This window comes from Sceloporus occidentalis, unplaced genomic scaffold (genome assembly GCF_023333645.1).
Source record: "Sceloporus occidentalis isolate IW3139 unplaced genomic scaffold, rSceOcc1.0.p SCAF_59, whole genome shotgun sequence".
NCBI classification, from domain to species: Eukaryota; Metazoa; Chordata; class Lepidosauria; order Squamata; family Phrynosomatidae; genus Sceloporus; species Sceloporus occidentalis.
In genome coordinates, this window is record NW_028317039.1 from 2,208,061 (window position 1) to 2,231,321 (window position 23,261).

The following is a 23,261-nucleotide window of genomic DNA, read 5'->3' on the forward strand; positions in this document are numbered from 1 at the left end:
AACATTTTAATTCATACCTGAAGTAAAATGTGTATGACAAAACAAATGCAAAAAAATGACTACCATAAAGTTTGACAAAGACTGGTGGTAGATATGGTGCATGGAAAGAGTTAAAATACTAGCATTTGGAATACCCTGGGCTGTCTAGTTTTCAAAAATATATGACTTGATGGGGTAAATTGCATTGGCCGGGTTCAAAGATACCCGAAATGGCACATGGGGGGAAGAATTACCAGATTTGGAAAAAATGGCTTTGAAATAGCAAAACGCTACCTGTACTTATTGCCCCATAATGGGTAGAAAAAAGAAAAAAAACCATAAAAACATTGGGTATTTCTAAACTCAGGACAAATAGTAGAATCTATTTAGCAGGTTTTTTCATTACCTTTTATAGATGAGTAAAAGATTTTTCAACTAAAAGTTAGAAACAGTCATTTTTTTCTAAATTTTTCACCATATTTTATAATTTTTTTAATAGTAAATAATATGATACAATCAAAACAATGTCATCTAAAGAAAGCCCTTCTTGTCCTGAAAAAAACAATATCTAATGTGTGTGGGTTCAGTAAACGGGAAAGAAGAAAATTACAGCTAAACACAAGCAGCGCAGAAATGTTAAAAAGGCCATTGTCACAAAGGGTACAAAAAGTGTCAAAAAGGCCATTGTCACAAAAAGTAAAATCAGCCTTTGTCTCGAAGGGGTTAAACACAAAGCTTCTCTGACATTTTGGAGTGTAAGGTATACAGTATCATATGTAGTACTTTCAATAAAGGTCCCGATCCCCTAAAATACTACTCCGCTTCCATAAAGCCAACATATTCTGTAGCACTGCACAATAAACCTACACGAAAAACACATTCCACTATTTACATGATAAATGCCCTTTGAGCTACTTTTTAGTCCCAAGTACCGCGGTATACTATCGATAGAAAATATAGGATTCAAATTAATGTTACAGCGCTATTCATTCACATCTATACACGGATACATTTATCCGTAAACATACATATTTAAAATACCCCGAATTAATTTTACGCATGACCCCCCGCCATAATTTCGGGATTTTTTAATCACCTATACAAAATAACGATTATTGTATATAATACAATAGGGAAAAATTACACCAAATCAATCTGCAATGTATAAAAAGACGCCGCTTTCAAAATACGTATCAGTATCCTTTCAAGTGTACTAGGTGTCATCCCATATAAACTCAGCCAGCGGTTTTACATCGTACTTTCCACACAGCTTCTCCCTCGTCCCTTCGCTATGTTATAGATTTTAAAGTATTAATATACACTTTTAATTTTTATAACTGTACTTTCAGCTGTTAGTATCGATAGCCTAATTGGAGTGTCGTATGTGTGTATTTTTATCTGTGTGGAAAGTGCTACTGTGGGCGGGATGACCAAGATGGCGTGTGTGCTGGAGCCTCCGCTCCGGATGAGCGTGCTTTCTGTAAGTATACGGGTTAGGGGAGGCCGCACCCAGCCTGGGTATTAAAGGGGGTAGGCCTGTCACTGGGGAGCCTCCGTACCACTTCGGGTGGGGGTAGAAATGGGGGTAGGTAGGCTGTTTTTCACACCTTTAAGTACAGGCCCAGTGTGGCAACCAAAATGCCCCTGATGACTGGGGTTAAATAACCTCTGTGGCAGTTAGAATTGTTTTTTTTAAATTGTATATAAAACCTTTACCCAGGGGGTATTTTGTGGGGATATAACCCGTTAGTGCTAATGTCCCACGTGGACAGCTCTCAATGGTAATGTTCCAGTTACATCCCATGTATTAGGACTTTTCCCATATTTGTTGATACGCACACAACATTCATGGTGGCATTAATGGTTCAGCTTACCTTCTGCAGTTTACACTGTAAGTTGAGCTTGTAGCAATTTTATTTGTAATATCTTATAGCCATTAGTACAAAAATAGGGTATGATAATCACTGCACAGCTCTGTAATGCATAAAATCTATAATTTAAAGTAATAATTTTTGCGAAATTGGTTGCTGATGGGCATGATGCTTATTCTTCTGATATGCGGTAGTTGGGTGAAACATTTTCGGGAACTAGGTTATTATATAGGCAGCTGATACTACTTATTTATTACATGTATTTCATAAGCCATTTTGGCAGTAACGTTCCAGAATGAATTCATGTTTTATCCTGTTCAAAATAGTCATATGGATTGACTATGATCTGGCACCAGTAAAAATGTATGTCCAGTATGATATAAATTCGACAAGCAAGCGTGTCTCTTTTGGGGAAAAGTTTTTTATTTTTGTAGCTTCAGTTAACAGCTTAAAGTCTTTTCCTCATACAAAAATCAGATTTAAAATTGATCAAAGATTAGTAAATTTAACAAAAAGATTTATTTCCTCAAAACACAGGGGTATGACAATATTGTAATCCCATGAAAGGTTTTGGTAGGAGTTAAAAAATAACTTTTATTGACTCAGACACACCAAAACATTGTATACGTCCGCCATTGAGCAAGCAATTGCCAAATGGTGGCTCGCACCCGAGTTACCATTTCAGATCCAGCCATTTTAGATGTGACCTCTCATTTGGAGGAAGGAAATTATTGGGGGTTTTTTTGTGTCTTTTTTTTTTTTACTAAGCAAAATAACATTTGTGGTCGTAAAGCAAGCGCCATTGATCAGAGTAGATCAGGGTTTCATTGTTTAGGTCAGTTGCACTCATGACAGTAAATGCAGTTATGTGCTACCCACCATACTGGAATAAGGAAATAAATGGCTAACATGGAAACATATCCTGTTTGGCTAATCATGGAAACATAATTTCCTAAAGACTAATTGGTGGCTGTATTCCATCATTATGGGAATCTTAAATTTGATTTTTATCTAATAGACATCATTGCATGTAATCAAATAATCCAATACATTCAGTTCTCTTAATAATAAGTAAACAAAATTCTACAGAATGCTTTTTTTAGGGCCTTGGTATTATAGCTAACTAGGTCCCATTTCTCAGAACTACTGCTTATTACAGCTTATTACTGGTACATTGCATTCATTGAGCTCAATCATGAAGATACAGGATGGAAGAATATGGAATTGGGTTCAGCTAGCTGTAAGGGGAATTGTGCTTAAGATGCCAAGCCTTGTAAGCCATGCTTTTGAATCAGTTGTGATGAAGTGCATTAGAAGGAGTATTCTGTTTAAATCCACCTGTATTCAGTATAGCCTAGCAGTATAAACGGGCAGCCACAAGGCAACTTTTGAGATATTGTTGAACTATACATACTTTCACTAGACTGACAACAATGGAAGTGTTTAAGTCTACAGAAATACTTCCCCTTTAAGAAGAGTACATTTTGTGCCTTTCTACTTTATCAAACATGAGTGCATCTTTCTTAAGGTGGAACTACCACTACTATCACATAAAAAATGAGTCTTCAAAGATCTTGTGCTGTTTTCTTTTCTTTCTTTCTTTTTATTTTTTTTTTTTTACACTAAAAAATCTGTTGTAGTTTTTAAATAATATAATGTAATCCGGCAGCTGTATTCTTCTTTATACTGAAGAGCCTGTATACCATCTGTATTTTGTGAGTGCACCCACAACACATTCATACTATATTATTTATGTGACATTATTGCACTATTATTTCTTTATTTTTTCCCCACATATACATGCGCCCATATATCCGTTCTATTTTCTGCTGAACACTGAGAGGAGTGTTGTTTGGGCTGCTGCAATATTGCGGGAAGTATCTTAACTCATTTTTTCACTTATTTTTTGACTCACTATCTGGTGTTTATCCTTTACCTTTTGGTGTTAATGCTCAAAGAGAAATATTTTTTTCTTTCATGGACCGTCCCCTTTTGATTTAGACTAAACAAAGATATGTGCCTGTCAATTTCTACGTACTTGTTTGGTGATCTTGGGGTTATCTATCAAAAAGTCCATTAGGAATATAGTTGGAGATACAATTAGGGCATCTGTGGCAGATAATTTTTGCTGGGGAAAGGATAGAAGGAATATATGTAGAATTCATGGGGTATATAAATGGGATTTCTTCGCTAAACAGTGAGTTGCCAACCTACTTAACTGTGAACTTTGAAGGGCCACACTTCTCTGCTTCTCCTGCAAGAAGGCAGCGGTGTATTGAGTAAACTCCAAAACATTTTAAGTCACTTCCTTTAAGAACCGGTTACATACTCATCTGTAAGAATGAGAAATTAAATAGTACAGCGAATGAAGTGCCAGCAAAACCTTTTATAGAAAGTCATGTTTATCTGGGTCATGACGTGAGATTAGCTGTCCAGCTGTGGTGTTTTTGAAAATTAGTGGAATGTGGTTGGAAGGCAAAAATCTTAATTCAAATAATGACTGTAATACAGTTTTATAGCTGCATGTGATGAAAACATTAACACGCTCAGGGATTTGTTCACTAAAGGGAGAGTTGACGTGAGAGATTGCAGCAGAGTTTAGCTTTCAACTCATTTACTTTACTATTGATTATGGAGATCCAACGTGCATTCTGCAACGCCAGCAAAGTTCTTCCTGCAGCAGCATGATCATGGGGATGGGCATTTATAATGCATCGTGAAGTCAAGTAGTTAAAAACACAACTCTCCCTATAGTGAATACACACTTTGTTAGAAATTATGCCACATGAACCATTCCAATAAAATTATAAATTCCAATAATAATCAATCTCCATCCATGTGTGCCACCTTGGCAAGCAGGTCAGGGATTTCATGAAATCTTTTATTGAGGTATGAATCTCTTTGTCTGCAAAATAAGTTGTATCTGAATTTACTATTTTATGTGTTTTTCCAGTTGGCATGATGGGTGTTTGGTGGAGTGGTTATGGGGATTGTGACACAGCATGAGAACACCTTTTTTATTTATAACTCTTATTTTGTGCAATAACCAAATATGCTTACATTATTATGTCCCTCTCCAATGTTGTATCTGTTTAGGAGGTCACAGCAAGTAGTCGCCATTATGTGGATCGTCTTTTTGACGCAGATCCCCAGAAGGTTCTGCAGGGAGTTGTGTAAGTGTGACGAAAACCTTTTTATTATACAGTCTTTGGTATGATGTTCATGTTTTGCAGCACATTATTATTATTATCTTTTACTTATATAGCGCCAACAATTTATGCAGTGTCTCATACAATACATATATTCAAGGGGTATGACAAGACCAGAATTGACAGAGTAAGACAAACCGATACATTAGGTGGAGACAGCCCTGCTCGCAAGCTTACAATCTTGTGGGAATAGGGTGACAAACATAAGGCACAGAGAAAGGTTGAGAGGTAGTGTGGTGGTTATATCAGTGACAAGGAAGTTCTAGCAGCTAAGATTGTATGCGTCTCTGAAGAAGTGAGTTTTGAGATATTTCTTGAATGTTGGGAGGGAGGGTGAATGCTGAAGATTTGGTGGAAGTAGATTCCAGAGATATGGGGCAGCCCGAGTGAAATCTTGTAGATGGGAAAAGGAAGAGGTGATAAGTAAGGAGGAGAGCCTTAGCCCATGGGAAGAACATAAGGATCGAGTAGGAGAGTATTTGCTTATGAGGGCAGAAATGTATGGAGGAGCAGTGTTGTGGAGGGCCTTATATGTTAGTACTAGGATTTTAAATTTAATTTTGAAGGTAATAGGGAGCCAGTGGAGGATTTCACAGAGTGGTGAAGCAGAAAAAGAGCTGTGTGCAAGCAAGATAAGCCTAGCAGCAGCATTTAGGACAGACTGCAGAGGAGAGAGTCGAGGCAGTGGAATCCCAACCAGAAGAGTGTTGCAGTATTCAAGATGAGAAATCATAAGTGAATGAACCAGAGTTTTTGTGGATTCTTGGGTGAGGAATGGGCGGAATGCGAGAGATGTTTTTTAGGTGCAAGCGGCAGGATCTGGCGAGGGACTGAATGTGAGGGATGAAGGAAAGGTTAGAGTCAAGGATGACTCCAAGGGATCGGGCCTGGTTAGTAGGAGAGATAGTCGTGTTGTTAATGGTGATAGAGAATTCAGGTAGTGGACTGGAGGTGGAAGGAGGGAAGATAATGAGTTTAGTTTTAGAAAGATTGCGTTTCAGGTAGCGTTGTGACATCTGTGAAGAAATAGCAGAAAAGCAATTGGTAATATGGGACATGAGAGATGGAGAGAGATCAAGAGAAGACCGGTAGATTTGGGTATCATCTGCATATAGATGATACTGGAGGCCAAAAGAGTTGATTAGTTTGACAAGTGATGAAGCCTAAAGAGAGAACAGCAGAGGGCCAAGGACTGAACCTTGGGGGACTCCAACCGAAAGTGGAAGGGGTGAGGGTGTCTTGCCAGAGAAGCTGACCGTTTCTCTTTTTGTTCTCTTACTACTTTGCTGTTCCACTTGGAAAGTTAATATTCTGTTAAATCACAGGAGCTCTTCTTTATTATTATTATTTATTGTTTTATATAGTGCAGTGCTGTAGAATGGGTAAACAGGATATAACAAGTAGACTAGGAGAAAATTGAGGTATGGAGAGCCATTGCTCAAACAAGCTTTCAATAAAGAGATAATTTGCCTTCAGAATGCATATTAGGCATGTTGTAATTACTTTAATATACTAAAAACTTTTACTAAAAAGTAGGGCTGAAACAACGAATCGATAAAATCGATAACGGAAATCGTTGTCGACGATTTCCGTTATCGATTTAATCGAGTGATCGATTAGTTGTTGGAGAACTCGGCTTGTTTCACCTCCTCCGCGAGCATTTCCCGGCTTCTGCTACGCGCGCTGCAGTCTCCGCCTTCTTTGAGCTACGTGACGCGCTTCAATGTTGGTCTGCCGTTCGAATAAAGTTTTCAACTTCTTGAAGCTTGGAAGTGGAACGAGTCCATAGCTGAGGTAAGTGATTCTCTATGTGTGAATGTCTATGTGTGAGAGTGTCAGAGTGGGAGACTGGGTGCAGGGCTGGGTGTGAGTGGGGATGCAGGGCAGAGTGGGGGTGGGGGTGCAGGGCAGAGTGTGGGTTCAGGGCAGAGTGGGAGACTGGGTGCAGGGTGTGAGTGTGGGTGCAGGGCAGGGTGCAGAGCAGAGTGGGAGACTGGGTGCAGGGCAGGGTGCAGAGCAGAGTGGGAGACTGGGTGCAGGGCAGGATGTGAGTGTGAGTGTGGGTGCAGGGTGGGGGTGGAGGGCAGAGTGTGGGTGCAGGGCAGAGTGGGAGACTGGGTGCAAAGTGCTGGGGGCAAAGTGCTGGGGGCAAAGTGTTGGGTGCTAGGTGCAAAGTGCTGGGTGCAGGGTGCAAAGTGCCGGGTGCAAAGTGAGTGGTTTAGGTATTAAAACTAGTTTGATAAATATTGTGTTTGGGTTCTCGTAACAAAATAAGAATGTTAATGTAAATTTTAAGTTGTTTTTTAACATCCAGTTCATTAAATTTTAAATAAACGAAAAGTTTGCATATTGTTTTTTTTTTTTTATCCGATTAATCGAAAAAATAATCGACCAACTAATCGATTATTAAAATAATCGTTAGTTGCAGCCCTACTAAAAAGTAGTGAAAAGATTTACCTCATTTGCCTTCCCCTCCGCTGTTCACATTTCACACAAGTTTAGGCTGCTTGAGGCAGCTAATCACTGGCAAGAATACACTCAGTTAAACACATCTCCTACAATGTAAATAGCTGGGAGGCATGGAAAGAGAGCAAATGCATTGAGGGCATTTGCAAAGAGATAAAAAAGTGTATTTAACCCATTATGGGCATGTGTATTTAACACTAATTTATATTTGAGGACACAAAGGTTTCCACGATTTTTGCTGTGACTTTGCTCAACTGTAATCCCCCCTCTCGTTTAGTGTACCACACAAACATATATACACGTACCAGCGGGCTGCTCCTTCCATTGACAGTAAGCATGGTGTTCAAAGGGTATTGTGTACAGGACTAAATATCTCCCCCCAAAACTTCCCCAATCACCTTTTCAGTATATATTATATATTTCTTCAGGACAAGTAGGGCTTTCTTCTGAAACCATTCTCTTTTATGCTATCATGTAACATGACTATATATATATATATATATATATATATATATATATATATATATATATATATATATATATATATGAAGGACAATAAAATATCATGGCACTTTTCTTCCATAGAATATATGCAAATACAGAAAACAACCTTTTTTCTGAATTTGGGGGATGTTGCTGAATGCAGTGTCCTACGTGCTTAGGTTTGACTTGGTTATGGGACATTACGTGGTGTAAACTGGAATATGCACATTTCTGTTTTTCAAATTTGGAATTTTCACCAATTTATTTAGTGGACTGATGTCTTATTTGAGGCATTATGGTGGTGCCAGATTTCAATTTAACCCAAGAAAACTATATATTTGTGAAAGACAACCCAGAGTATTTTTGCTTTTTTATGTTCCAATGCTGGTGGTAATATATATATGTGTGTGTGTGTGTGTGTGTATATATATATATATATATATATATATATATATATATATATATTTTACACATTTTTGGGGAGGTGGGGGCAAATATGAGTTGAAAATAATTAACGGGGTGAATTTTATCAAATCTGTCATACAGATGGTCTTGCTTGTGCAAACAATTGTCACCCACCTAATCAACCACCCACAAAAGTTAATAAAATCACTTTCCTAAAAAGCCCACAACACTTAACTTACTAAACTAACATACTTTCTAACTAATCATACTCACCCATGCAACTACTTACCAGTACCCACTAGCTAAAGCAATAACACTAACCCCCAACGGAAACGTATTATTTAAAATTTATAAAATAATTTTATAACATTAAAAAAACGTAATCAAAAAATTAACACATAAAGGTAAAAAAAAAATCGGTAGTACATGCGTGGAGGTACTACGGATAGGCTGAAGCTGGTCTGCTCTGCCAGTCGGTCACCACAAGAGGCTGTACTATAACGTCCTGCATAGGAATCGCAGGACGTAGTGCCTCTTTCATTGTGCAGCTGTTATATATATCTTATAGAGCCAATGATGGTTGTGGTGTACCTTTAAATTGGATATGTCACTTCCTCAAATCCCAGTTTTTTTAATTCAGTATGTTTAATACAACTGTAACACTGCTTACAGGTTGAAATAAACATTTTTTTTCCTGTTCTATACCCTTTAGCTACATTGTAGCAGTTTAGGTTGTGCATCTAAAGAAAATTATATATTTATTGAAATAAAAAATGAATATATTATAATTAAAATGAATTGCTTTTGGTATTACCAGGGACATGAAAAATGCAGTAATTGGCAACAACAAACAGAAGGCCAACTTGATTGTTTTGGGGGCAGTGCCAAGGTATGTGGATTTTGAACACTAGCATCATAAAAGCTATACTTTATCTAATATATTTCATTGTGTTAGGGTTTTACCTATAGAAATGATATATTGATATATTGAAATTCTGAGTCCTTTGAAGCTTATCAGGTTACTGCATGGAGGGATGTTTGCATATTGTTATTGTTATTGTTTCCCCATGAGATCTTATTCCCTCTAATACCTTCCATTCCCTTTGACAGGTTATTATATTTGCTCCAGCAAGAGACATCAAGCACTGAGCTGAAGACTGAATGTGCTGTGGTTCTCGGCAGCCTGTCCATGGGCACAGAAAACAATGTCAAGTCCCTACTAGATTGTCACATTATTCCAGCCCTGCTTCAAGGTAAAGATGACCTTGAATTGAAGCACAGACTATACTGACATGCTGGTTTTATCACTCATATGTTGACCCAGTTCATCACTGTGTATTTCCAGGGTTGATATCCGCTGACCTTCGATTTATTGAATCTTGCTTGAGATGCCTCCGTACGATATTCACCTGTCCTGTTACCCCAGTGGAACTTTTGTACACAGTAAGAGCCAGTTACTGGAAGCCCCATTGTTTTGTTAGTTTAATAGATGAATTGACATTGGAAAACATTTTTCTTCTGGACATATAGTTATAGAACAGCCTCTTGTGGTGACCGATTGGCAGGGCAGCTGGTGGAACAAGTCAAATGGAAAGTGATTAAAGTAAAGTAAATTAGAATGGTCCAGAGTGCGGCAGCTGGAGTTTAATATTGAAAAAAGGAAAAATAAAGCATTTGGGACATAAAAACCCCAAATGTGGAATATAACATTGGCAGCACTTTTCTGTCATTGGCAACTGAAGAAAGGGACTCGAGAGTAATTTATTTCTGAGAACTTAAAGGTAGTCATGCAATGCGATAAAGTGTCGGAAAAACGAATGCGGCGTCCTGGGTTGCATAGCTAGAGGCATCGATAGCAGAAAGAGAGAGGCAGTTCACTTCAGATATCTCTAGTCAGACCTCACCTAGAGTATTGTCTACAGGAGACCACACATCTAGAAGGATATTGACGTACGGGAGAGAGTTCAGAATAGGGATACAAAATTACTAAATAGTTTGCAGGATAAAAAAATATCAGAAAATTAATGTACAGCTTGGAAAGAAGAGAAAGTGGAGATGCGATAGAAACCGATAAATACTTAAATGGATTTAACAAAGTACATGGGAGAAGTTTGTCGGCCAGCCCAGAGACACACCTAAAGCAGAAGAGTTGGAACCCCTAGATAGACCATGCCAGCAAGAAACCCAGGAAGATACAGAACAGGTAGGGTCAGGTACCGGATGTGTGGTTGTTGAACAAGCCGGGTCCCTTTAAGAGTCAGGATAGGCGTGCGCACGTCACAGAGACTCACCAGATGCCAGCAATAGCAGACAGTGAGGGACAGCTCCATGATGCCAGATACTTCTTGCCTGGCAAGAAGCAGAGCTTGCAGTACAGAGGAGGACCCGGGAACGCTGCAGGGTAAGTGACGTTTCTGACAGTTTATTTCAAAGGAGGAGGCGAAATATTAGAACAAGAGGTCATAGGTACATAATATTACTTTACCAAGAGGGTGGAAATTAAATTGAAGAGCTTTCATCAGACTTGGTAGAGGCTAATACAGTGAGGGAATTTAAGCATGCATGGCATAGAAATAAAGCTGTCCTGAACCTAAGACCAAGGACTGATTAGGATCTGACAATGATAGCTGAGAGTCACTATGATATATTTTTCTTCCTTCAACAAATGCATATAAGGATTCATGAGAGTCTCCTCAATTCACTTGCCCTGTGTTCCCACCCCACAGGTATTTACATTGCAAAACATTTGGGCAAACACATATTCTGAGCAACTAAACACACACGCAGATTCATTGATTTCAATGATTTTCTGCTTTGGTCAGCCAAAACTGTTGTGAAATTCAGACAGTAAAGTGAGTGGCAGGTGGCAGCTCTAGAGCTGCAGTATTTTCACCAGGTAACTCTTTTTGTTACTTTTTATTTTAACAGATAAAAAATTAATTTTAAATTATTTACAAAAATGCATTTATAAGATACAAAATTATGACTTTAAATGTACACTCCAGCATTCATGTGCAATTTAATGAGGTCCCTTTAAAAGTGGCTCTTGTTCAATGCATGGGGAGTGGGTTTCTGCAGAATCCCTTAACATGCATTTGCCCCTTTTCATGCCCCCCAGTCTTTTGCCATGAAGGAAATGGCATGTGGTATAATTACCAACAGTCAGCTCCAGTGCTTCCCTGGGAATTACTTCAAGCAGCAAATTAGTGGTGTGAAATGTCGTACCACGTAATGGATGGAGAACTACAGCTTCTTCCTAAGCTAAGTACATTTTCCCCTCTGGTTTGAAGAATACCTATGAAAGCCCTTACAAAGTACATGTGCATTCATTGTTCGGGAATTCCTGGGACACTGGAATGACCTTTTTTATATTATATCTATGACAAGGTTTTCAGGCACTGTAGTGATTTTCTATCATGTCCTTTTCTTTCATTTGTTCTGTAGGATTCTACAGTTATCCCACACCTTATGTTGTTGCTAAGCAGATCTCTATATTCTCAGGAATACATCTGCCAGATTTTTGCCCACTGTTGTAAGGTAAGTATATCTCCTCTTTGAAAATAGTGACTGTTTGGTTTTTAAGAAAAAAATAGTGCAGTGAGATTACCAATACTTAAACAGGGCATACATTAAAATTTGAGAACATGCCTTGAATGTAAATAGACGGGTGTATAGATGCACGCAGACCTAAAATGTGGCACAATTCACTTAGGTCCATTTGGTTTTAGCTTTCTAATTTGAATTTTATGCTGGTGGCAGTTGGTATTAAATGGACACTCCTCCATCGTATGCACATGATATCTGATTGTCGCCTTTAAATTTACATTTTCCCCAGTGCAAATACATGAATGATTCATTAGTTTCCCTGTGTTTTCCCCAGTGTCTTGGTTTGCGGGAGATGCATTTGGTGGAACTGTTTACCAGTATTCTTAGTTTGCGGGGCCAAGGGACAATAGACTCTGACAATGTATTCTTACTGTAAAGCTCTCCAAAAAGAAAACAACATAGGTCATGACATACTTAAGTTAATGTAGCTGCTGCTTTGATAATTGTTATAGTGTAGATGTATTGTATCCAATATTGTAATGTTTGATCCTTATTGGAAAACAACCTATTAACCCATGTGAATAGGTGACAACACCTTAAATGGGATGCTAACTGTTTATATAAACATTTTTCTACAGATACTTACAAGTCTGAAAATGACCTAGGTCTTTATTAATTTTACAAAGTAATATAACATTTAATAGTTAACACCCAATTTCCAGATTCGGTTTTACTTTATTATTTTCAGGCTCTGACTGGTAGTGAAAAATCATCCCTGGTACTTTAAGGCCAGCAGTCAATAATGGTCAGATGGCCAATTTAAGTTGACATTTAGATAAAGATATGTAGTTATGACATAACAATTAAATAATGTTAAAAGCATGGAAGTGCTGTTTACACAATTCTGTTTTATTTTCTTCCAGGCACCAGATCATCAAACTATTTTATTTAATCATGGGGTGGTCCAGAATATAGCTCCTTTGCTAACATCTGTGTCCTACAAAGTAGGTTGACACCCCTTTCTGGTATTATAAAATCTAAAGATAATAGAAAAAAAAAACAAAATTAAAATGTCAAAACATAAATGGTATTTAGTCTGAAGAACTAAAATATGTTATCTTTAGAATTGGTTTTAATTGTGGATATTTTATTTATTTACCAACATCTATATAAAAGTAGTTAAGTGCCTATATTGTATCATAACATGCCTGATGAAGGGACCTGAGAAGTCTTGAAAGCTTGCTATCTATATTTACTCAGTTAGCCAATAAAGGTATCATTCAAACTCTACTTGTCTCCTGTAATTCTATAGCTAACACGGTACCAACTCTCAGCTTATATTTAAACGTGATTTCACTTCATTTCAAAACCATTATAATATGTCTTCTTCATATCCTAGGTACAGATGCAGGCGCTAAGATGCTTTTCAGTTTTAGCATTTGACAATCCCCAGGTATCCATGACATTGGTTAATGGTGAGTACAATCCTTTTCTGGTTTATTCCAAATGTAGTTGAAACTCTTTATTTTTCAGTCTCTGAGCATTATGATTATTATTTATTGTTTTATATAGCGCCATCAAATTCTGTGGCGCTGTACAATGGGTAGACGGGACATAACAAGTAGTATGTAACATAAATTGACTGACGGAGTTGGGTTGTATTACACAGTAGGTAAAGGTAAAGTGCCACTGTTGGGGATAGACCAGCCACGCTAGTAAAAGTATTGCAGGGGAGGGAGTAGGAAGGGTAAGCTAAAGGAATATGGGAGGGCGTAAGTGTGCTATGTTGTAAGCATCCTTAAAGAAGTGGGTCTTGAGAGATTTTTTGAAGGAATAAAGGCAGGGGAGAGACAGATTGACTGGGGGAGGGCATTCCAGAGGATAGGGGCAGCCCTTGAGAAATCTTGTAAGCGGGCATGTGAGCTAGAAATCAGAGGAGAGGATAGAAGGAGATCATTGGATGAGCGGAGAGACCAGTTAGGAGTGTATTAGGAGATGTAGGGAGGGGAACCGCTGTGTAGTGCTTTGAAAGTAAGAGTGAGGATTTTGAAATGAATCCTGAAGCGCACAGGCAGCCAGTGAAGAGACTGACAGAGGGGAGAAAAGTTAGTAAATCGATGTGAGAGGAAGATAAGTCTGGCGGTAGCATTCATGGTGGATTGCAGAGGGGTGAGACGGTTAAGAGGGAAACTGGCTAAGATAGAGTTACAGTAGTCAAGACGGGAGATAATCAGGGCATGGACAAGAGCCTTAGTGGCATCCTGTGTTAGGAAGGGACGGATGCGGGCAATGTTTTTAAGATGAAGGCGACAGTTTTTAGAGACAGACTGAATATGGGGTGTGAACGAAAGGTCGGAGTCAAGGTTGATACCAAGACAGCGTGCATGAGTAGATGGAGAGATGATAGCACCATTAACATTGAGGGAGATAGATGGGGGAATCTTAGCATTGGAGGGAGGGAAGATGAGGAGTTCAGTTTTGGAGAGGTTGAGTTTCAAGAAACGTTCAGACATCCAGGCAGAGACAGATGCAAGGCAGTTAGTTACACGTTCCAAGACAGAGGGAGAGAGATCAGGGGAGGATAGATAGATCTGGGTGTCATCAGCGTACAGGTGGTATTGAAAGCCAAAGGATGAGATCAGTTTGCCAAGGGAGGAAGTGTAAAGAGAGAACAGAGGGGGTCCTAAAATTGAGCCTTGGGCTGCCCCAACTGAGAGAGGGAGGGAAGGGGGAGTGTTACTGGAGACAGAGACAGTGAAGGTACGATCAGAGAGGTAGGAAGTGAGCCATGAGAGAGCAGTATCACGGAGGCCAAGATCATAAAGCTTTTGAAGGAGAAGAGGGTGGTCCACCGTGTCAAAAGCAGCAGAAAGGTCCAGTAGGATTAGCATGGAGTATTGGCCCTTGAATTTAGCAGTGAGTAAGTCATTAGCAACTTTAGTAAGGGCAGTCTCAGTAGAGTGTCGAGGGCGAAAACCAGATTGAAGAGGGTCAAGCAGGAAGTTGGAGTCTAGAAACTTAGTTAGTTGTATATAAACAATTCTTTCAAGAAGCTTGGAGGTGAAAGGAAGCAGAGAGATGGGACGGTAGTTGGAGAGACCAGTCGGGTCGAGGGAGGACTTTTTCAAGATAGGAGTAATGGTAGCATGCTTGAAGGACGATGCCAGGTAGCTGCCATCTCATCTTGTGGTAACAGTGTGCAGATTTTAGTGTGTTGGTTTATTTTTGCTTCTGCTGTCCAGCTTCACAATACGTTCTCAAGTCCACAGAGGAAATCTTCAGTCACTCTCATTCTGAGACTTTGACTTTTGAACCAAAGTATATCCTAGATTTTGGGCAGAATATCTTCTCTAAACCTCTGTCTGGAGCATAAGGACTGATTTTTGACACAGGTTTTAATTATATTTCTCCCCTACCTAACACTAAACTACACCGGTTACAATTCCTATATACCGTAGCTTTGTAGGCCTTGGGTAGTAAATCCGGGGGGTGACAGTCCCTCTGCTCTGTGGGGGAGGGGAGAGATCTCCCTACCAGGTCATACAGCTCCCAGGTACAACTTACTTAATGTATCATTTGGGGAAATCGGAGATCTGCTTGTAACCAGTCCATTACATTGTGTAGGGTGTGCCTGGCCTAGCTTCTTCCACACAAATGATGCGAGAAAGTTACAGGTAAGGCCAATGTTTGTTTACATTGGCTTTCCCGTGTATTTTTCCAACTACAGCAATTACAGAATTGAGTACACCCTATTGGTTCCCAAAGGCTGCCTAAGGTGCAAGGCCGTCCTCTGCAGCCAGAATAATCACATAGCTTGTGACGGACGACCTTTATCCCTGCTGGGTACTTCCGCCAAACTGTGCTTCCATCTGCCGACGCACCAGTGGTTAACCCCTTTTAGCGCCAGACAGATCCAGCGTTGTAGAGAAGGGGGATGCGGCTGCACCGGAGTCACCCACATTGGCGCTGTAGCTAGCCGTAGCTTAGCGTACTCAGCGCTTAAACTGTCCTGAAAAGCACAGTGAGTTACCATAGCAGCCCAAAATTCAACCAATATTGAGGTGAGAACAGAACTAACTTTATTAGACACACATACAGGTATTTATACACAGCAAATTTAGTTAACATACAATACTTTGGGATAATAGGATTATCCCCCTGGTGCCTGACTCTGGGACCCCCCTGTGGAGACAGTCTGGGGAAGATAAAACTTTCCACTCTGGGTCCCCCGAAGGGGGCTCGCCCACATCAAGGGTGTCGTTTGATAGCTCAGGGTCTCCACTGTCTCTAGTCAAATATGGCTCTAATTCGGTGTTGGGGCCTCGAGCGATTCGCTGTTTAGCTAACCAACTTCTTTGAGGTATGTCCAAACTAGTGTTCTTTTCCAGCTTCTAGTTTATATGAATCAATGATTTGTTCTGATTGCTTATTATCTTTGCAGTTCTTGTTGATGGAGAATTGTTACCGCAAATCTTTGTGAAGATGCTACAGAGAGATAAACCTGTTGAAATGCAGCTGACAGCTGCCAAATGGTAAACCGATGATGTGCTGCAACATGTTATCCTGTGCTATCTAACATTTAAATGCTTTTACATAAAGTTGTGCCAATCTGCACTAATGTGTACCACTTGTCGTCATCTTTACGATTTGTTTGGTTTTCATTTTGTATTTTTTTATGATTGTAACCTCTAGTGAGCAGTGACTTCCTCTTTGTTTGTTGGTAGTATACTTACCTCCTCTGTGGTCTGACGATTCTCACCACTGATTTTGCTGCATGAAGCAGCCAATCAGAGGCAAAAAATCACTCCCATTAAGATAAATGGGAGCAGAGTTCGCTCATGTGCATGAGGGTTTGAATAGAAACCCACCTGCGTTGTTCACGGAGCCAGTGCTGGAGCGGATCCGAGGTAATTATATCATGTGCAAGTCGTGTTCATGCATGGAGGAACAGCATGGAAATTTAAGTGGACCTCAGAGATGACGTACATTAAAGTGAATGTGATGACTGGAGTTTTTACTATGGAAAGATGTATATGAGAATGAAAATCTTTCTTTCTATTTTTAGCTTAACATTTATGTGTCGAGCAGGATCTATCCGAACTGATGATACCTGTATTGTGTTAAAGGTAAGTATCAAGGTTGTTGCAAAGTATGTCTTTGAGTAAAACAGCATTATACTGTGTATCTAGACGGAAGTAGGGCTGAAACAACTAATCGATAAAATCGATAATGAAAATCGTTGTCAACGATTTTCATTATCGATTAATGGAATCGATTTTTATCGATTATAAAAATTATAATCCGACCTCAAACAGAGATCGGATTATAACACTAGAATCCAGATCCCCCCGCAACGCTGCAGGGGACCTGGATTCCCCTCACTGTCGGGCGGTCTCTCACTTCCGTCTCTCTCCCCCTCCCATACACCCCTCTGACTCCTCCCCCCTCCCATACATCACTGTGCCTCTCTACCCGGCTCCGTTACTGACTTCATAGAAGCCTCAGCGTAAGTGAAGGGCAGTAACGGAGGCTGTCTGTGCGCATCGGTTAGACCCCCACCGGCTGACAGAGGATCATCCTCTCTGTCAGCCGGTGGGGGTCTGCATCGCACAGACAGCCTCCGTTACTCACCTTCACTTACGCTGAGGCTTCTATGAAGCTGCAGTGAAAGTTCCTGTCAGTAACGGAGCCGGGTAGAGAGGGAGAGCGGTGTATGGGAGGGGGGAGGAGTCAGAGGGGCGTATGGGAGCCACCCTCCCACACACCACTCTGGCTCCTCCCCCTCCCATACGGCACTCTGCCTCTCTACTCGGCTCCCAGGTGTCTTGTGAACCTCCGTGGCTGACAGGAGGCAGAGTGGCGTATGGGAGGGGGGAGGAGGCAGAGTGGTGTATGGGAGGGGGGAGGAGGCAGAGTGGAGTATGGGAGGGGGGAGGAGCCAGAGTGGCGTATGGGAGGGGGAGGGGGCAAAGTGATGTATGGGAGGGGAGGAGCCAAAGTGATGTATGGGAGGGGGAGGAGGCAGAGTGGTGTATGGGAGGCGGCGGACCCAGAGTGGAGTATGGGAGGGGGCAAAGTGGTATATGGGAGGGGGAGGAGGCAGAGTGGCGTATGGGAGGGGAGGAGCCAGAGTGGCGTATGGGAGGGGAGGAGCCAGAGTGGCGTATTGGAGGGGGAGGAGCCAGAGTGGTGTATGGGAGGGGGAGGACCCAGAGTGGAGTATGGGAGGGGGCAAAGTGATGTATGGGAGGGGGAGGAGGCAGAGTGGAGTATGGGAGGGGGAGGAGGCAGAGTGGCGTATGGGAGGGGGAGGAGCCAAAGTGGTGTATGGGAGGGGAGGAGCCAAAGTGGTGTATGGGAGGGGGAGGAGCCAGAGTGGTGTATGGGTGAGTTATAGTGGTGTATGGGGGGTATTATGAATTATAAGGCATATCAGGGGGGCATAAAACATATCTGGGGGTAAAAGGTATATCAGGGGGCTCAGTGGCATATAGGGGGTATAAGGCATATCGATATTAGGCATATCAGGGGGGCATAAAACATATCTGGGGTAAAAGGTATATCAGGGGGCTCAGTTGCATATCACTGGCATATAAGAGGTATAAGGCATATATGGGGACAGAGTGGCAAGCTGGGGGTCAGATGTGCATAACCAGGGGCAGTTTGGTAAATAAAAAAGATTTAAACAAGGCTTTTTTCTCATAGTTTTTATTAAATATGAAAAATAGTTAACATATGAATTAATATTTACTAATAACTTTGTATTAAAACCTAGTTTGAGAAACACTGTGTTTGGGTTCTTGTAGCTTTTATCATTATGTCAGTAAAATAAGAAGGTGAATAGAGAGAGGCCATTGCAATAAAGAGATGGAAGTGTAAATTGTACGTTTTTTATTACATTATTTTAAATTGAAAAAAAATTAAATTTTTTTATCCGATTAATCGACTAATCGAAAAAATTATCGGCCAACTAATCGATTATTAAAATAATCGTTAGTTGCAGCCCTAGACGGAAGTACAAGTATCCTAAAGTGTAGAGACTAAGTGTAATGTTATACTTTTCAGTCATTTTCAGAGATGTTTTCAAATGTTAGTCCTTTTCAGAGGTGGCAAAAACATTGGAGCCATTAAGTTTTTACATTTTCAGATGTTTCTGAGGAAATCCTCTTCTTACAGCTTGCTTAACCATGTCTGGTCCTTTTTGAGAATATGATCTGCTCTATGATCTTTTTATTTAAAAAAAAAATAAAAAGATAGCCTTGCCTACCAGTTTTTGTGGTTTTTATAGTAGGGTAGGAATGGCCATACATCATGGAACAGGCTGAGATTGTTGTAATAATCCATGAGTATTTTAGTGCAAGTTTAAGTTCTCATAGAATTTTCTTTTATTAACTGTGCCATCTCCCACTGTGTATCAGACCCTCCCCTGTTTAGTACGTATGTGCAGCAAAGAGCGACTGCTAGAAGAGAGGGTGGAAGGAGCAGAAACCTTGGCTTACCTCATTGAGCCAGATGTGGAGCTCCAGAGGATTGCCAGCATCACAGACCATCTGATTTCCATGCTCTCAGACTACTTCAAATACCCTAGTTCGGTCAGTGCAATCGCCGACATCAAAAGGGTATGTATTCTCATGAAAAAAAAAACTTGCTCCTGGTACATTGTAGGAACTATAGTATTTGCGTTTGTCATAGCCAGAAATTGCTTGTATGGATGGTTTCCATTTTTGTGCTTGAGCAGATTAGCACGTGTGCTGTGGTGCTACGCTTGTGTCACAGGTGCATGTAACACAAAAGTCCTCGATAATTTGCAGGCCCATTTAAAACGGGTAAAATAAGGTAATTTCAGGGCAATAGTTGTGGCAGAAGAAAATGTTACATGTTTGCAGAAACATGGTATAGTTCCTCTTATGATTTCTGCATGTTAACAACCACAGTGCCAAGCTTATGTTGTTCTCCTGCCCTAAGCTTCTGCAGATCAGGAGGCATTCTTTTTATTGTGCTTATCTCTGATCTTGAAATAGGCTGCAGTGCATAGAGGTTTCTCTCTTGCCCCCCAGGGTTTCTGCTCCTTACTGGTTAGCACAAACCTGTCCTCTCTTCCCTCTTCTTTCGTGGTCTAACACACAGCAGCACCGAGGAACAGGGCAGCCTTACACTGGTCCAGAGGAAGCAGAACCCAGAGGTACTAGAGATGAATCACAGTGTACTGCAGCCTCTATTACTCTTCCAATGTCACAAATGACACCGAATGGCCAACATGGCTCCCTACTGACTACTGAAGAAAAGGTGAGGATTACCCTTGTTTGTTTCACCATCTTTTTGTCTTTTATATGTGCCAGTTTTTCAAAGTTAAGTTCTTTTTTATGTATTTATTTTTTTTGGATCTGGATCTAGTAATCCAGTTTAACAATTTGAGATCCTTAAATTGTGGATCGTGTTCTTTTCTTACTTGCTGGTATAATGAAAGTGTACATGTGCTATCTGTTATGTGGTTGGGTTGTATATTTGCATTAAGAAAAACATATTTTCTTGTATCTTTCCTTTTCCCCCCTCTTGTTATATCCTCATATAATCATTAAAGGCATTACATGTATGACATGGCAGCACTCAAAAATTCACAAAAGGTCGGCATTGCCATTGAGATCTACTAAATGTTCTTTTCCTCATTTGGACCTCTCTTTGATATCCCCGTCTAAGATTTGTAGTACATAAAGCCAGACAATATGTTAAACTTTTGTTTTTAAAATGGTTCAGCATTTTATAAGATATCTACAACAGTACACTTGCACCATCATTTCCTGTTTCTTAAAGGGTTAGATGTGTTTTTGCCTTATTATAATACCTGCTAAAGAGGTCATGTTGACATATTTTGTTTATGTGTATTAAAAAATATCCTAATATAGTTTTCCTTCATATGGTTATTGTCAAGTTACTTTCAGACATGGGTTGTGTTAAATGGTATTCAGGTAGAATGAAAGGCTGATGATGAAACGATGAAACCTTAATCTCGTCTCATAATTTCTTAATGTTTTTTTCTTTTCTTTTCCCTCCTCAGCTTGACTATGATCTAAAACATGCCCATGAGTTGCGGCAGGCTGCCTTCAAGCTCTATGCATCACTAGGAGCCAATGATGAAGACATCAGGAAGAAGGTGAGTCTGGGAGAAAGGACATTTCTGTCCCTGTCTGGTAGCAGAGAAGGTGGAATCCCCACATGAAAACGCTTACAGGGAAAGAATTAACATTGACTTGCTTGTTTAAAACCAAAGATTGAGGATTTTATAAATAAATCATGTAAACAAAACGTACTTGAGGGTTTTACTATGCAAACAGCCACCTAAAACTCCTATACTAAGGGATTATAGTAAACAAATATATAATAAGCCATTACTAGTAAAAACAGCCTCACAAAACAATGATTGAAAAACAAAAACGCAAAGATTAAATGAACAAAGTTAAAAACTGGGTTGGGGGGGTTGATGGGTCTTTAACCCCTTGATGACAATTGCCGGTCCGGGCACGTCACGGAAAAACATGTCGTTAACGACAAATGACGTGCCAGGACCGTCATTTGTTAAAACGGGTAAAAAAAATCGATCCGTGATCGATTTTTATTTTTTTTTTTACCCAAACTGCGAGGCCTTCAGCAACGTCATGATCCGAATCAGGGGCCATGTCTGGCCCCTCCCCGGGGCGTCAACATCCGCCATACAATGTATGGTGGCGGACGCCCGTTTTAAAAGCGTTTAGGAGGCGATCAACGATCACCTCCTAAACTTAAATGGTGTCGCTGGATTGCCTCGATCAGGAGGCATCCAGCGACACCAAACACTTACCTCTTGATGGACTGTGACCGCTCCGGAGAGCGGTCACAGCCGCAGCTGCAGGTGATCTTCGCCATCAGCAAGATGGCGGCGACCCGGGAAAAAAAATAATAAAGACGAAAAAGTTCGCTAGACGGTCTCCTGACCCTCTAGAGAACTCTGGCTCCACTTGCAGGTTGAATACAGGTACTGCATTCAACCATGCAAGTCAATGGAGCTCAGCTTTCTAATCACAGTGTGATTAGAAAAAAATAAATTAAAAATAAAATAAAATTAATAATCATTAGAAAAAAAATAGTAAAAAACCAGTAAAATGTAAAAATAATTTCCCTCTGATGTCACTATCAGGGGAACCTTCAAGTTGAAAAAAAATCTTAAAAATGTTTTAAAAAAGGCAAAAGAAAATTAAAATATATATATATAAAATATATTTTTGTGAGCAAGTCCTAAAATTAGCACATTAGCTTAAAACAATTCTCGCATGGAAAGAGTTAAAATACTGGCATATTAAATGCCCATGGGGTGTCTACTTTTAAAAAATGTATGATTTGATGGGGTAAATTGAATTGGCTGGATTCAACAACGTCCCAATTAACACGGGGGGATGGCCACACATCTAATTTCCAATTAGAAAAATGCACAGGTACCAAATGTTCCCCCCAAAAATGACAAACCCATGCATGTGGGGTATCACTGTACTCAGGAGATGTTGCTGAACACATATTGGGGTGTCGTGTGACAGCGGCATATACCAGGAGCTGTAAATTCATACATAAAGTAGGTGTGTGTGGGGAAAAATACACACACAAAAATACTACTGCAAACTTTGAAAAAATGCTGGTGGTAAAATGTGTGCATGCAAAGAGTTAAAATACCAGCATTTAAAATACCCTGTGGTGTCTAGTTTTCAAAAATATATGGTTTTATTGGGCACACTGAAATGGCCCGGCTCAAAGATAGGGCATGGGCAGTGGATCCCCAAATGCCAAAGTTCCACATTGAAAAATGTGCACGCTCCAAATGTGGCCCTTTTGCCCCCAAACAGCCAGGCAAAATCATTCATGTGGGGTATCACTGCGCTCAGGAGATGTTGCTGAACACATATTGGGGTGTTTTGTGATAGTGACATATACGAGAACTTTTTAATTCATACCTGAAGTAAAATGTGTGTGACAAAACAAATGCAAAAAAATGACTACCACAAAGTTTGACAAAGACTGGTGGTAGATATGGTGCATGGAAAGAGTTAAAATACTAGCATTTGAAATACCCTGGGGTGTCTAGTTTTCAAAAATATATGGCTTTATTGGGCATACTGAAATGGCCCGGCTCAAAGATGTGCCAAATAGGGCATGGGCAGTGGATCCCCAAATTCCAAAGTTCAACATTGAAAATGCGCTTGCCCCAAATGTGGCCCTTTTGCCCCCAAACACCCAGGCAAAATCATTCATGTGAGGTATCGCTGTACTCAGGAGATGT

At 40.2% G+C, this 23,261-nt stretch overlaps 1 protein-coding gene across 3 annotated transcripts in view; it reads left to right on the forward strand.

Annotated features, from left to right (window-relative positions):
- The first annotated feature begins 1,414 nt into the window (after positions 1–1,414).
- The window catches only part of LOC149287541 (armadillo repeat-containing protein 8), a 46,485-nt gene continuing 24,638 nt past the window's right edge, over positions 1,415–23,261 (forward strand). Inside the window, exons 1-12 of one of the 3 annotated variants that reach the window (XM_089492679.1) lie at positions 1,415–1,459; positions 4,947–5,023; positions 9,231–9,302; positions 9,524–9,666; positions 9,759–9,856; positions 11,858–11,950; positions 12,883–12,963; positions 13,359–13,434; positions 16,401–16,491; positions 17,025–17,085; positions 19,378–19,578; positions 21,015–21,110. In XM_089492679.1, the coding sequence (XP_089348805.1) occupies positions 1,415–1,459; positions 4,947–5,023; positions 9,231–9,302; positions 9,524–9,666; positions 9,759–9,856; positions 11,858–11,950; positions 12,883–12,963; positions 13,359–13,434; positions 16,401–16,491; positions 17,025–17,085; positions 19,378–19,578; positions 21,015–21,110 (1,134 nt within the window). The remainder of the gene's footprint in view (positions 1,460–4,946; positions 5,024–9,230; positions 9,303–9,523; positions 9,667–9,758; positions 9,857–11,857; positions 11,951–12,882; positions 12,964–13,358; positions 13,435–16,400; positions 16,492–17,024; positions 17,086–19,377; positions 19,579–21,014; positions 21,111–23,261) is intronic. The other 2 variants (XM_089492681.1, XM_089492680.1) reach the window with 2 other exon arrangements.